This window comes from Haematobia irritans, chromosome 1, assembly GCF_050003625.1.
Source record: "Haematobia irritans isolate KBUSLIRL chromosome 1, ASM5000362v1, whole genome shotgun sequence".
Classification (NCBI taxonomy): Eukaryota; Metazoa; Arthropoda; class Insecta; order Diptera; family Muscidae; genus Haematobia; species Haematobia irritans.
This window is the reverse complement of record NC_134397.1, coordinates 279,162,478-279,175,081: the sequence shown is the minus strand read 5'-3', so window position 1 is coordinate 279,175,081 and position 12,604 is coordinate 279,162,478. Positions and strand designations below refer to the sequence as shown.

Below are 12,604 nucleotides of genomic sequence, written 5' to 3'. Positions count from 1 at the left end.
TATTTAATGCCGGAAATTTTTTGAAATCCTGCGAACATTTTTGGAATATATGTAAAATTAAAAGTACAAATTTTGGAAACGAAAATTCCAAAAATTATACTTTTAAAAAAGAAAAAGCTTCGTAATATTAAAGAAATTTGACATTGAAATTGAGCCAACGAAACAATTTCATAAATATAATGAAACTTTCGTAGCAATAACGATTTTTGTATTCACCAATGAAATATTTAATACTATTAATGAACACTTTCATTATATCAATGCAACATTTTCGTTATGTCAATGAAAAAGTGTCATTGACTCAATTTTAATGAAATTTTCTTTCTGTGTCAAGAAATGTTTCTGTTAAATAAAGTTTCTTTACATCGGCTCGTAAGCGCCGAAACCTATGCTCCATAACTTAAATATAACTGTTTTACTGTATGCGTTGTGTTGATGCGATAGCGATTATTGTCTGTTGATGACAATAACACGTACCCTGTGGAAAGTGTGTTGGCTTACAAACTGTATGGTTCGCGGGAGCCACCGTGGTGCAATGCCCGCCTTGCATACACAAGGTAGTGGGTTCGATTACTGCTTCGACAGAACACCAAAAAGTTTTCAGCGGTGGATTATCCCACCTCAGTAATGCTGGTGACATTTCTGAGGGTTTCAAAGCTTCTTTAAGTGGTTTCACTGCAATGTGGAACGCCGTTCGGACTCGGCTATAAAAAGGAGGTCCCTTGTCACTGAGCTTAACATGGAATCGGGCAGCACTCAGTGACAAGAGAGAAGTTCACCAATGTGATATCACAATGGACTGAATAGTCTAAGTGAGCCTGATACATCGGGCTGCCACCTAACCTAACCTAACCTATGGTCCGCGGTTCGATTCTCCGTCCAGGCGAAAGGCAATATTTAAAAACTTTGTTGTTTGTATTACAGAAAAATGTGTTAAGAACTAAACAAACCTCGTGAAAGTAAGAAATGCGTGAGGGAAGATGCAATTAGACAGAAAATTATTTTTTTTTTTGAGTTACTTTATAAAATTGTAAATATATATTTCCTCTTGGTTTGGATAATTTATTTACATGTATACTCTCTTGGTTCAGTTGACGCAAGATGTGCAAGTAAAATACATTATTAATTTTCCACACCCAAAGAATCAATATGATCATACCAAACATATTTCAAAGGCCGAATGTTACTATTTCATAGAGAATATGGAACATTTTTGTCGCAAAAATATTGTTTTCTCGGCAAACATAATATGCTTGCCGAAATCAGATAGATAATTTTCGCAAAATAACATAACTACGACTAACATGTTGCATTTTCACTGTTAAACGGTAAAGGCACTTGAAACATGTTTAAAAATAATTTCCTATCAAAGGAATTATACTTTCAGCGGGATCCGGCAAATTCTAAAAAAAATTCACTTTTCTTGGAATGGAAAAAATTCAAAGAAAAAAATCCTAGTTGTAGAGAAATAAGAGCATTTTCTACTTCAGTTCATTATGGAAATTAAATTTTTATATATACAAAGAATGCTGACATTCCAATATACAAAAAGCAAAATACCCAAGAGATTTTATGAATAAATATTTCTTGGTTATTTCTAAGCAAATATCTCTCTGTCAATGAATCCAAACATAATACCCGAGAAAGAAACTTTGTTTTCTTTTTGTTTAAATCCATAAGCATTATTCTTCATAATTGTGGTGATGGATAGATGTTTGTCATTGTAGTTGGCAAGTTTAATGGTTTGCAATAAGAAACGAATCCACAAAGAACACAAACCTCTTTATAATGAGGAAGTTGAAAAATTTTATATATTCTGTTGAGTTGAAAATTCAATTTTATACTCTTGGATTCTTTTATAATGTCATGCATACTTGTGGTATGCGTGATGACATGGATGTATGCAACAACAACCATAACCATAGGCGCCATCACTGGAACATGAAAATGAGTTGGTAACGTCAAGTACTATATTTTTAAAGAAAATATATCTTCAACTCAATACCCAGTACCATAAGATAAGAGTATATTAAGTTTGCCATTCCATTTGTAACACATCGAAGTATCGATTTCTGACCTTATTGTTTGCATCGATCCATATTTTCACAAAGCCCTCATGTATTCCGGATTTTGTTTCTTAAGGACATCGAAATTTCATCGGGAATTTTAAATCTAAAGCTATTTTAGGATCAATAAAGAGCAAAGCTAAATGTTTTAATGTAGCTCACATTAATGTAACCCCCCCGAATTATATGTAGATTGGAAAAAATGTGCCAAATATGGTTTATATTAAAATATCTCCCATATAAACTGATTTCCCGATTTCATTTCTTGAACCCGTACACGAAAACAAAAATTCTCTCCTTCCAAAGGGAATTACAGGTCAATATATATCGTTGGAAATTTTCGATGATTTTTTCTTTGCTGAGTAGAACTTGTAAAGCTCTATAAAAAAGTTTGCGTGCGTGTGCAATTATCTTTTAGGCCCCACAATTAATTGTTTTGCAAAATTTTGACGAAGTGGGTGAGTCAGTATTTTGAACGTAGAAGTTCCGTTCTGAACCGATTTCCATTAGACTCCTCGTGCAAAATTTCAAGCAAATCTAAGCAAAATTTTGGCTTCTGGGGCCATATAAGATACTGGCCAAATCCGGTATTGCTGCAGAAGCCAAAGTTTTGCTTAGATTTGGTTGAAATTTTGCACGAGGAGTCTAATTAGTAGTATAGTCAAGTGTGCAAAATTTGGTGGAAATCGGTTCAGAAACAAAATTTTCACCCCGAGACCACAGTTTCACTCCGATTTACTTGAAATTTTGCACAGGTAGCATAATTAACAATCTAGCTACGCACGCCGAGTTTGGTTGAAATCGGTTCAGATGTAGATATAGCCCCCATATATATCTTACGCCCGATATGCACATAACATATATGACTCTACACTGAAAAAAATATTGTCGTGAAGTCAAAGATTTCATGTCTTTAAAATACGAATGCAAATTTTGCTTAGCATAGAAGACGCATTTCTCTAGTATAAAGTTTTTTTTCCTTGACCAAAGGTCTATAAACTTTTCAATGAAGTCGTATTGTCCTTATAATTAAGTGATTTGATTTAAAAATGGATATCATAACATGAAAGAAAAAATGTTTGGGCTAAGGTCAACTTGACTTTAATAATTTAGAAAAAATCTTTAAATTTAATGAAATTGTCTTTAAATTTGTTGTCTTTTTGCATCTTGACTACAAAGCAAAAAATCGTTCAAATATAGGACATGTTTTTCAACACTTTATTTTAAAGACGTTTTTTACTTGAAACACAGCTATTTTCTACTAGAAGTCGAGTCTTAATTTGGAAAATAAAGTCGTCGTTAACTTGTTTTTAAAGGACTTTGATAGCATATGAAGAAAAAAAGCTGAAAAAGCGAAAAATTAAAATTTGCTTCCTAGAAGCAAGTACACAAAACCCGATTTTAAAAGAGAATTGTGTCTTAAAAGTATCCTTACATGTATTCTCCGCTTCTTTGGCTCGGAATCAATACCAAATTTTTTAAAGTAAAGACAAAATCTTTGGAACCGGGTATGCTTTTTTTTCAGTGTAGAAGTCAGATTTTTTCTCTGATTTGCTTCAAATTTTGTACAAGAAGTATATTTGACAGTATCGTCAATTGTGCTAAGTTTGATTTAAATCGGTTCAGATTTAGCTATAACCCCCATATAAACGTACATTTGCAGAAATGCAAAAAATTCGAAACTTTAAAGTTTTTGGGCCACGGAACAATTTTTTTCAAAAATTCCGTATTTTGGGAAATAAAAATATGAATTGAAACCTTAATATCTTTTGAACTTATTGTGATATCATTTATGATTTTTGCAGGAAAATTGTTTTAACAAATATTGCTGAATACACAATTCCCGAAATTGGTATAAAAAATCCTCAAAATCCGCAAAATGGGGACATATATTGAAAAATGGGGACATATATTTCTTTTGTAATTTGCATATTTCTCTGCTGTTTACTGATAGGATATTGAAACCTTTTACAGTTAGTTAGTGGACACATAGGGCTTTTTGAAAAACCGATCGGCTTAGCAATCGGTGCTTTGGCGAATGAAAATTTTTGAAAACAAAATTTTTTCTTTTTGAAAAATTGCCGATTTTTGGAGCAGACGAACTCATATACTACTTGACCAAAATGGCCCATAAAAGCTTAAAACGTATCCTTATTTGGTGGTCTATAAGAAATACGTAAAAAAAAGGATAAAAAAATTTTACGACAGAATGTATGTACCTTTTTCCAAAAAAAGGTCAAAATTCGATATTTTTTTTTTTTGAAATTCTAACTTGTGGACTTTATAACTTTTAATCTTAAGCACATAAGTACACATTTCTTTCTTCTACAATTCGTAGAATTTTGTAGGAAATGCAGTGAGGAAAAAAAATACGAATCCACTCAAAAACGGAACTTCTATGTTCGAAATACTGACCCTACTTCGGCAAAATGTTGCAAAAAAATAAATTGTGGGGCCTATTTCTTGCGAACGGTAAAAGATAATTGCACACGCACGCAAACTTTTTAATAGAGCTTTACAAATTCTACCCAGCAAAGAACCAATCAACGCCTACAGGTCAGCCCACTATGAGAAGTTCACCAATGTGGTATCACAATGGACTGAATAGTCTAAGTGAGCCTGATACATCGGGCTGCCACCTAACCTAACCTATGAACCCACAAACTTAGAGGAAAACACTTCAACTTTCACGCGCAGAAAAAATTATGTTGATATATTTATCCGTTCAAAAGTTACACCCAGAAAAAAGTGCCTTCGGAACTAAAGGAAAAAATTTTCATCAAATTAGTTTAGCCAATTTATTTCCATTAAGTTAAATTTTTGTTTAAAATAATAAAATTTATTTGCTTCAGTAAAGAAATCCTAAACTGAAAGCAGTTAGGAATAGTTCATTAACTAGAATAAGGCATGGAATTTTACTAATATTGTTTTCTTCGCTGGGTACAAGAATTTACTACTGAACAGAAAATTTTATTCACTGATAACAAAGCATTCGTAAAAATAAACAAAATGTGAACTAAACCCAAGTTTCCTCAAATTTAGTAAAATTTCTTATAAAATGATAATTCTGACTTCCTTTATTATAGAAAGTTTATCATACATACGAATAATACTTGGCATAGAAAAATATTTTAGTTCTTTCGTACTAAGAAGTATTCAATCCTTTTAAAACTTAAGGAGACACGCTTGTTAGAATATAGGAAATTTTCCTATATTTCTTTTATCTACCTGTCATCGATGTAATCGATATGTTTGCGCGTGGGTTGTTTTTTAGTTAGAATCGCGTTGTTATGGTATACGGAGGGATTGTTAAAAAATAATATAGTAAAATAATATAATAAATAACAAATAAAATATATAAAATATTTGTTATTTTAAATTAGTGAGAAAAAATTATGTTCGTAATGGTTCGTAAAAGAACGAAAACAGAATAACAACCCCTTCATTCGTCTTCATTTTGGAATCTTCAACTAAAAGGTAACATTCAGTGACGCTAACCTTTTGGGAAAAAATTGGATTATGATTTTTTATATTTGTAGGTATTGAAATTGTGAAATTGTGAAAAAAGTGCGTTTTACAGTTGAAGACATTACATGGAAATTGGAAATAGTGGAATAATAAACTAATATTTCAAGGCCAGTCGATGCTGTTGATTCTTAATAAATATATTTAATATATTAATAAAACGTGTATTTTATTGAAGAAAAAATTGTCTATAGAAATAAAAAAATTGTTTTTAAAAACGAAGGTAAGCAGTTCTAAGTTTGAAGTAAAATGGGTTACCACAAATATGTAAGATTTGTCCCAATGAATGCAAAAAGTTCAATAACTTATTCATTTTAACTTAAAGAAGGGGTAACTTTCTTCTGGGTGTACAGAATTATTTCCAAAACAAGCGATTTGGAACCACTGTGCGATACAGCTTTTGGATGGAATGAAAATGATGTAATTTTTCAATATATTCAAAACCAAATTCGAAAAGGTAAATAGAGGATGTGTGGTATCATGATGTGTCCTGTTTGCCGCGTAAAGCCATTCGTTCCTCAGAAAAGAGCAGCATTTGGTATAAACGAAGTCGACAGTGATTTTGAAAATCAAAATGTTTTAACTTAAAAATTATAATTATAATTAAAAAAAATTATAATTAAATCTTTGTTTGGTGTTATAAGTTTCAAGTTATCGGAGTGAACAAAAATGAGGCTTCAGGAGAGGATGTCAAAAGCACCAACTGACACCAATAGCGCTAAATGTGTATACGACTCCAGAGGCTGTGTTTATTGTGGACTGTATGTGGATATTGGATATGTAGAGAAGACAGAATCCCAAAACTTCACAGAAGGTTCGATGGATGAAGTTGCTAGACGAGATAGTATTGTTATTTGGGTTGGGAATGGTTCCTCGAGCAATGGGAAATCATAGCCCAATCCAAAAATAATTCAAGAAAGAGAAATGAGATATAAAAACAAGTGGGTTAAATTTTGAGTTAAGTCTTTATTCGACGATGATCTCACCAAGTAATTCTATTCGTGGCTGCGGGAAAATAAAAAGTGTTTTATTGAATGTTTCCTGCCAGCCAGGAAACCTATCGATTTTAACAAAAAAAGAATTTTAACAAAAAAGCAACGTTTGCTACACTAGTTTTCCAAACGTTTCAATTTCTCACAACAAAAATGTATTCCCTCAAAATATAACACAGAAACTAAAGATCCGACAATGATCAATATATTGTATATCTTTTGAAGGTAGTGGTTAACTAAACATTTATGGCGATTTCGATTGGGAAAAAAGGTGCAACATTCTCGAAATTGATTGCCAAATATAAAGGACACTGTCATAGATTTTGGATCCTGTATCCCTCACAATATTATGAATTAACAATAACTTTGCAATGACACTATTATTTGAGCGAAAATATAATGAGGGAAAGAGTAGTGTAACACCAGGGCAACATATTTTTTGCGAAATGAAAACGCCCTTAATTTTAATAGCAATTTTAATAATAGCAGAGTTACACTTTCCACAGAAGAAATATAAAAATATATTTTATGGCAACAATCACGAAATAAACTGATCTAATTTAGTTCAGTGTAATTTAATTAAATCCTAATTAATTGAAAATAAGTTTGAAAAAACAAGCTGCATTATTTGGAATATATTCTGAAGAGCTTATCTTGTAGATATGTAAATGAGAACATCGTTTCATTTCTCACACTCCCCAAATCGACGCCAATGATGACAAGCAACTACACTTACACAGAAAAAAATTTCACGAAAATTTTACCAATTAAAATTTTAATTGAGTTATAAAAAATATTCAATTAAAAATTTAATTGATTCAACAATTTTTTTGTAATTGAAACAAAAATCAATTCCAAAAATAATATTATCAATTAATTTTTTAATTGGATCAATAAATTTTTTTAATTGACCTTCAATTAATTTTTTAATTGATACTATCATTTCTGTGATTGAAGACATTCGATTAAAAAATTAATTGGATCAATAATTTCGTGATTGAATCAGAAAAAAAATTTTTTGTGTGTAAACATACACGCTATAGAATACACAAAAAACAACGAGTGTGAGTACATGCATTGGTACATGCCTTGTGAAAGTGCAGATATTTGTTTGTCTAAGGATATCAACATTGTTCTTCTCTTTAAGTCGATTCCATTTAATTTAATACACTTTCATCTCACATTTATTATTGTTGTTGTTGATGGCATTCTTGAGACTCAAAAAAAATCAAAGATTGAGAAGATAGAAATTTTGTGTGTGTTCAAAATTTCCCTTTATGCTTCAATGAATGAGTGTCACTCGACTTTTTGCATAAAATGTGGATAATGCCAAGGATTTTATCTATCTGTGTGGTGGTTGTGTGTGTAATAACTCTGATAGGATTAGAAGCAAAATGAAAAATTCAGATTGGAACATAAGTTCGTGATGTTGTGTTAGGTCGTTTGGTGCCTTCGACGATGTTGCCACAGGAATGTTGGTAAAGCTGGAGAATAAAAGAAAATATGCCACTTAAGTTAACAACAACAACCATTCACAATTTCCCCAGAGGGCATTTCCACTTTCTATGATGACATGAAACTTTGTAGTAGGGAATAATTAAACGGTAAGCCTATTGTATGTAAGTTGTGATGGAGTTTCCTAATGGTAAAATTGGCGAAAATTATAACAATTTGAAATACTTCCGAAAATATTGCTTCCCTTGGGTAACAAATAAAATTACCAAGGGTATACTTTAAGATGTAATAAATATTAGAAAATATTTTTACACGTTCCATTCTTATGATTCTAGTCGATATAATTGAAAGCTATTCATACAATTCGGCTATAAAAATGCCTTTTGATGAACAATTTTCTCTTTAGAAACAATTTCTTAAATGTAAAAATGAAAATCCTGTAAGTTGATAAAATGTAATACACATCCACTTTTACAACAAATATTAATTATACCCTACATAAGGTAGAGAGTATATTCAATTTATTCGCTGGAAAAGAACAAGCAATTGAACTCATCGACAAAATCCGTTGGTTTAACGTAACCTCAAGATACTTGACATTATCATCAGCCGCAATCGTTTTTTGTTTCCTTGTCCAAAAGCCGAAAATCTTTTCAATGAAGTCATTTTGTCTTTATAATTAAATGATTCGACTAAAATGTGGGTATGTTAATATAAAAGAAAATTTTGTGTGACTAAGATAAACTTTGCTTTAATAATTCTGAAAAAATCTTTAAATTTAACGAAGTCGCCTTCAAATTTAGTAACTTTTTGTATCTTAAGTACAAAACAAAAAAATCGTTCATTAATAGGAGATAGTTTTCAATACTTAATGTTTAAGACGTGTTTAAGTTGAAATATAGCGTAATTTCTACTTGAAGTTGAGCATGAATTTGGAAATTTTAGGTTGAATTTAATACGTTTTTAAATGTTTTTGATAGCACCTGAAGAAAAAAACTGAAAATACGAAAAAATTCATATTTGTTTTCTCGATTCGAGTACGCAAAACTCAAATTTAAATCAAAGAAAGGAGAACGGATCCTTGAGATAAGCCAGTGGAAAGAAATTTCTCATCCGAGTTGATGTTGTTGACAGAAACCATAAAATACATTAAAAAAACAGAGAACCCGCCAGGTAGGAAATTTTTTGTTAATTTTAGAAAAATTAGGTTTATTTTAAAATTTCCAAAAAATAAGTAAATATTTTTCGACAAATTCAAGAAAGTTGATTAGACTTAATTATTCTTTATTTTTATTTTTTTTTTATTACTTGTAAAAGAACATTTCGTAATGTGAAGGAAAAAATGTGAGTTCAAAATTACAAAAATGTCTTTAGTGCTATACGAAGTTCAAGATGGGTGCATTATTTGTAAAATTTAAAAATTTTAAGAAATTCTGAACTAATTGGTGGGAGACACGAATTTAGTAAATATTTATGCTTCATTAGAATTTTTCCGCGTTTTTAGTTAATTTAACTAATGTACGCAAAAAATTATTAAAGCCAAGAAAACTTTCTCAAAACATAATAATTGCAAGAACTAAAATAGTGTCAAATTGTCTTTAGTGAAATATAGGGTTCACTTTTTTTTTGTGTACCTCTCGTCAAGAAAATCGGACATACTTCTCGTAACCATAACATTAAAAAACTCAATATATTAGGAAAATTCTAGTATATGCTACATAAAATATTTTTCAAATTAAGCCATAGTAGATTTTTTTTTGTATGAGTGTATGTTATTCCAATATGAATTTGGCATCTCTTGAGATTAATATTTTTTGAAGAACTTCAATTTTAAATTTTTTGCTGGGATCTTTAGATCAAATTAGTTTCACCATATTCATTACCAAATCTGGCAACTTTTGACTTGCAAACGTGTTATTTTTAACAATAATCCTACATGCATTTTTTAAGTTATGTCCTTAAACAAAGTTGGTCTTGGATTAACAATGTTCTTTATGCTCCGGAAAAAAAAACAACACATAGCAAAAAAGGACAACTCAAATCGCCAAAAATCCTTACATTTGTAAAATACATTGTTTGCCCTTTCTTCCTTGCTCAACATCTTCTCATTTATTTCCTTTTTTGTTTTTATAGCTTGGATCCTGGGCTGGCTAATGTGCAAGACCGTTCCCTATATACAAGGAGTCTCAGTGGCTGCGTCGGTTTACAGTCTCATTGCAGTATCTTTGGATAGGTGAGTATCCCATTTTCTTTGTTGGCAACATCTTAAAAAATACATAACGCGTTTTTTGTTATTATCAACGTTACTTTATTGGATAGTTTGAAATATTTTCTTTTTTTGCGAGGGAGATTTTTTGTTTTGAGGAAAACGGGAAGCGGAAACCGGGTATGGATTAGGGTCAGGCGCTGTCAACACTTAATGATGGGCTACCACTGCATGTGGGGCATGATGTACATGGTGGACAGGTACAAGGGGCACAACAGGTTTGACAGCCACAGGCACTACTGGTTTGGCCACAACTGCAGGATGAGCAACCACGGCCTTAACTGGAGCAGGATGATGTATAACATGCCTACAAATGGAAAATATTAATCGAGCACCGGTTACACGTGCAGCAATATGACTTACGAATGAACTGCATGGGCACCATGATGATGTATCACAGGGGCATGATGACCTACTACAGCATGAGCTGGAGCAGGAGCCACCACGACGCCGGGAGCGGCAACAGCAAAAGCCAACACAGACAAAACCAATAGCTATTTGAAAGAGACAAAAAACAGAAAATCCCATTATTGCTGCTTCCATATTCTTACCAATCAAAGCGTTATTGCCATGGCGCCAAATTAGTTATTTGCCGTTATGGTTTTAGGTCCTGTGTGATCACACATACAGACACACACACACACTTACAAGCTTGAACATGATGATGCTAGTGATGGGTTTTTATTCCTTTTTTCTAGAGAGAGAGAGAGAGAGCGGGGTTACTAAAAGTGTTTGTCTAGTAAATGGAGTTGAAAATTTGTTTCGTTGATATGCTAGATTGGCAAATGATTTGCTACTGATGACAAACCTAAATTCCCAAATGCTTTTATACACGTCTGACAATTTGCCATTTTCTTTTGAGATTGAAAACGAAGCTGGTCAAGATGTGGACGGACATGTTAATCAAGTGGTAGTACCCACAATGCACAACCCGTCCTCCCTGCACATGCAGCAATTACAAGTGTTTAGAATTATTCTAAATTTGATGGTCGCCGCCGCCACCACCGATGTTTGTACTACCGGCCATTGATAGTAGCCTGCCTTTTGGATGGCGGACGACTTCGTTCGCCTCTCCAAATGGTCATTCAAGGAGACATCACGTCGCTGTCGTACACAATAAACGACCGGATCTTTCAAACAAAGTCAAATAACCGATGCCATAGTACAATCACTTCATGTATTTCATTCTGTCTCCCTCTCTATCTCTCTATCGTTTCACCCAATTGAAGTGAAAACAAAATCGAAGCGAAATGAGACGTTATGAGTTTGAACCGCACTAAATGCAAGTTCAATGTAATGTTTGTTAATTTTTGTTGTTGTCATCCGATGTGCTTATTGCAGTTTTTATGTGCATTCGGGTACACCGATGACGGCAACATTGTTCTTTTTTCGTTTATCGAAATGCTATTGAGCATGTTTTTGTAATAAAAATAAAAAAAGTAGCCTAATATCACATTACAGTTTCAAACTTGGCGCTAAAACCTTTTTTTACAAATGTTTCTCTTTTTTGTAGTTGTATTTTTTAAGCAATTTAAAATGCTCAAATAACTGTAATGGCTTTGTAGTTTTTGTTTCGAGTACAGGAAATATTGGAATAATGATACCGTTACAGATGTCTACATGACTGTCAAAAATCGAGTGAAGTGTGAGGCAAATAAAAGTTATGAAAATAATTAGAAAGTATTTTAATGTTTAACCAATTTACGAGGATATGGGGGAATTTATCAAAACTCACTGTTCGAAAATGTCTGTGTGATATTTTGGCCCAAATGTAATTTCTTCCCAACATATAAAAATTAGGAGGCAAGCAAAACTACATACGTATATCGACTGTCGATGTCGGTTATTATTGTATCCTATAAATAAAGTGTCTAATCGAACACCGAGAGAGGGAATATGTACGCACAGAAAAACCATATTTGGACATGGTTGCAGCATCCATTTAATGCTTATCTAGAGCATATAATTGCCGCGAAAACCATGTATTTTGTCTTTGTAAAAATAGTTTTCTTGCGGAGAAAAATGTATGGTGACAATAAGCATTTGAATGGTTCTCAAATGCCGCAAACATGTTCTATTATTTAAATGAGACCATTAAATGGTGGCGAAAATCATGTACAGTCTATTTTTTTACTTTTTTACAGGGAAAAAAGTATTTTTATAGGTTAAGTATAGACATGTCTAAGACCATTTACATTTTTTTCGTGACCATTTAGTTTTTTAACTTTTTTGCAGCGAAAAGAATTTTATAAAAACATTGAGCAGGTACACACGATTTCCATTTTGCGCGTCAGTCGTGT

The 12,604-nt window shown here is 32.2% G+C and overlaps 2 protein-coding genes across 2 annotated transcripts in view; one reads left to right on the top strand and one right to left on the bottom strand.

The window, feature by feature from the left end:
• SIFaR (SIFamide receptor) overlaps positions 1 to 12,604 on the top strand; it is a 72,638-nt gene that overhangs the window by 38,117 nt on the left and 21,917 nt on the right. Inside the window, exon 2 of the mRNA XM_075296682.1 lies at positions 10,172 to 10,271. Coding sequence (XP_075152797.1) covers positions 10,172 to 10,271 — 100 coding nt within the window. The remainder of the gene's footprint in view (positions 1 to 10,171; positions 10,272 to 12,604) is intronic.
• On the bottom strand, positions 10,323 to 11,112 carry LOC142226580 (uncharacterized). The gene is made up of 3 exons (XM_075296672.1): positions 10,953 to 11,112; positions 10,668 to 10,798; positions 10,323 to 10,611 (listed from the first exon to the last, which is right to left on the bottom strand). The coding sequence occupies exons 1-3, from the start codon at positions 10,962 to 10,964 to the stop codon at positions 10,455 to 10,457; spliced, it is 300 nt and encodes a 99-aa protein (XP_075152787.1). The 5' UTR covers positions 10,965 to 11,112; the 3' UTR covers positions 10,323 to 10,454.

Excerpts from the sequence above, each read along its gene's own strand:
- LOC142226580 (XM_075296672.1), bottom strand. Across the intron at positions 10,612-10,667 it reads GGTGCCCATGCAGTTCATTC|GCATGTTATACATCATCCTG; the intron begins GTAAGTCATATT and ends TTCCATTTGTAG.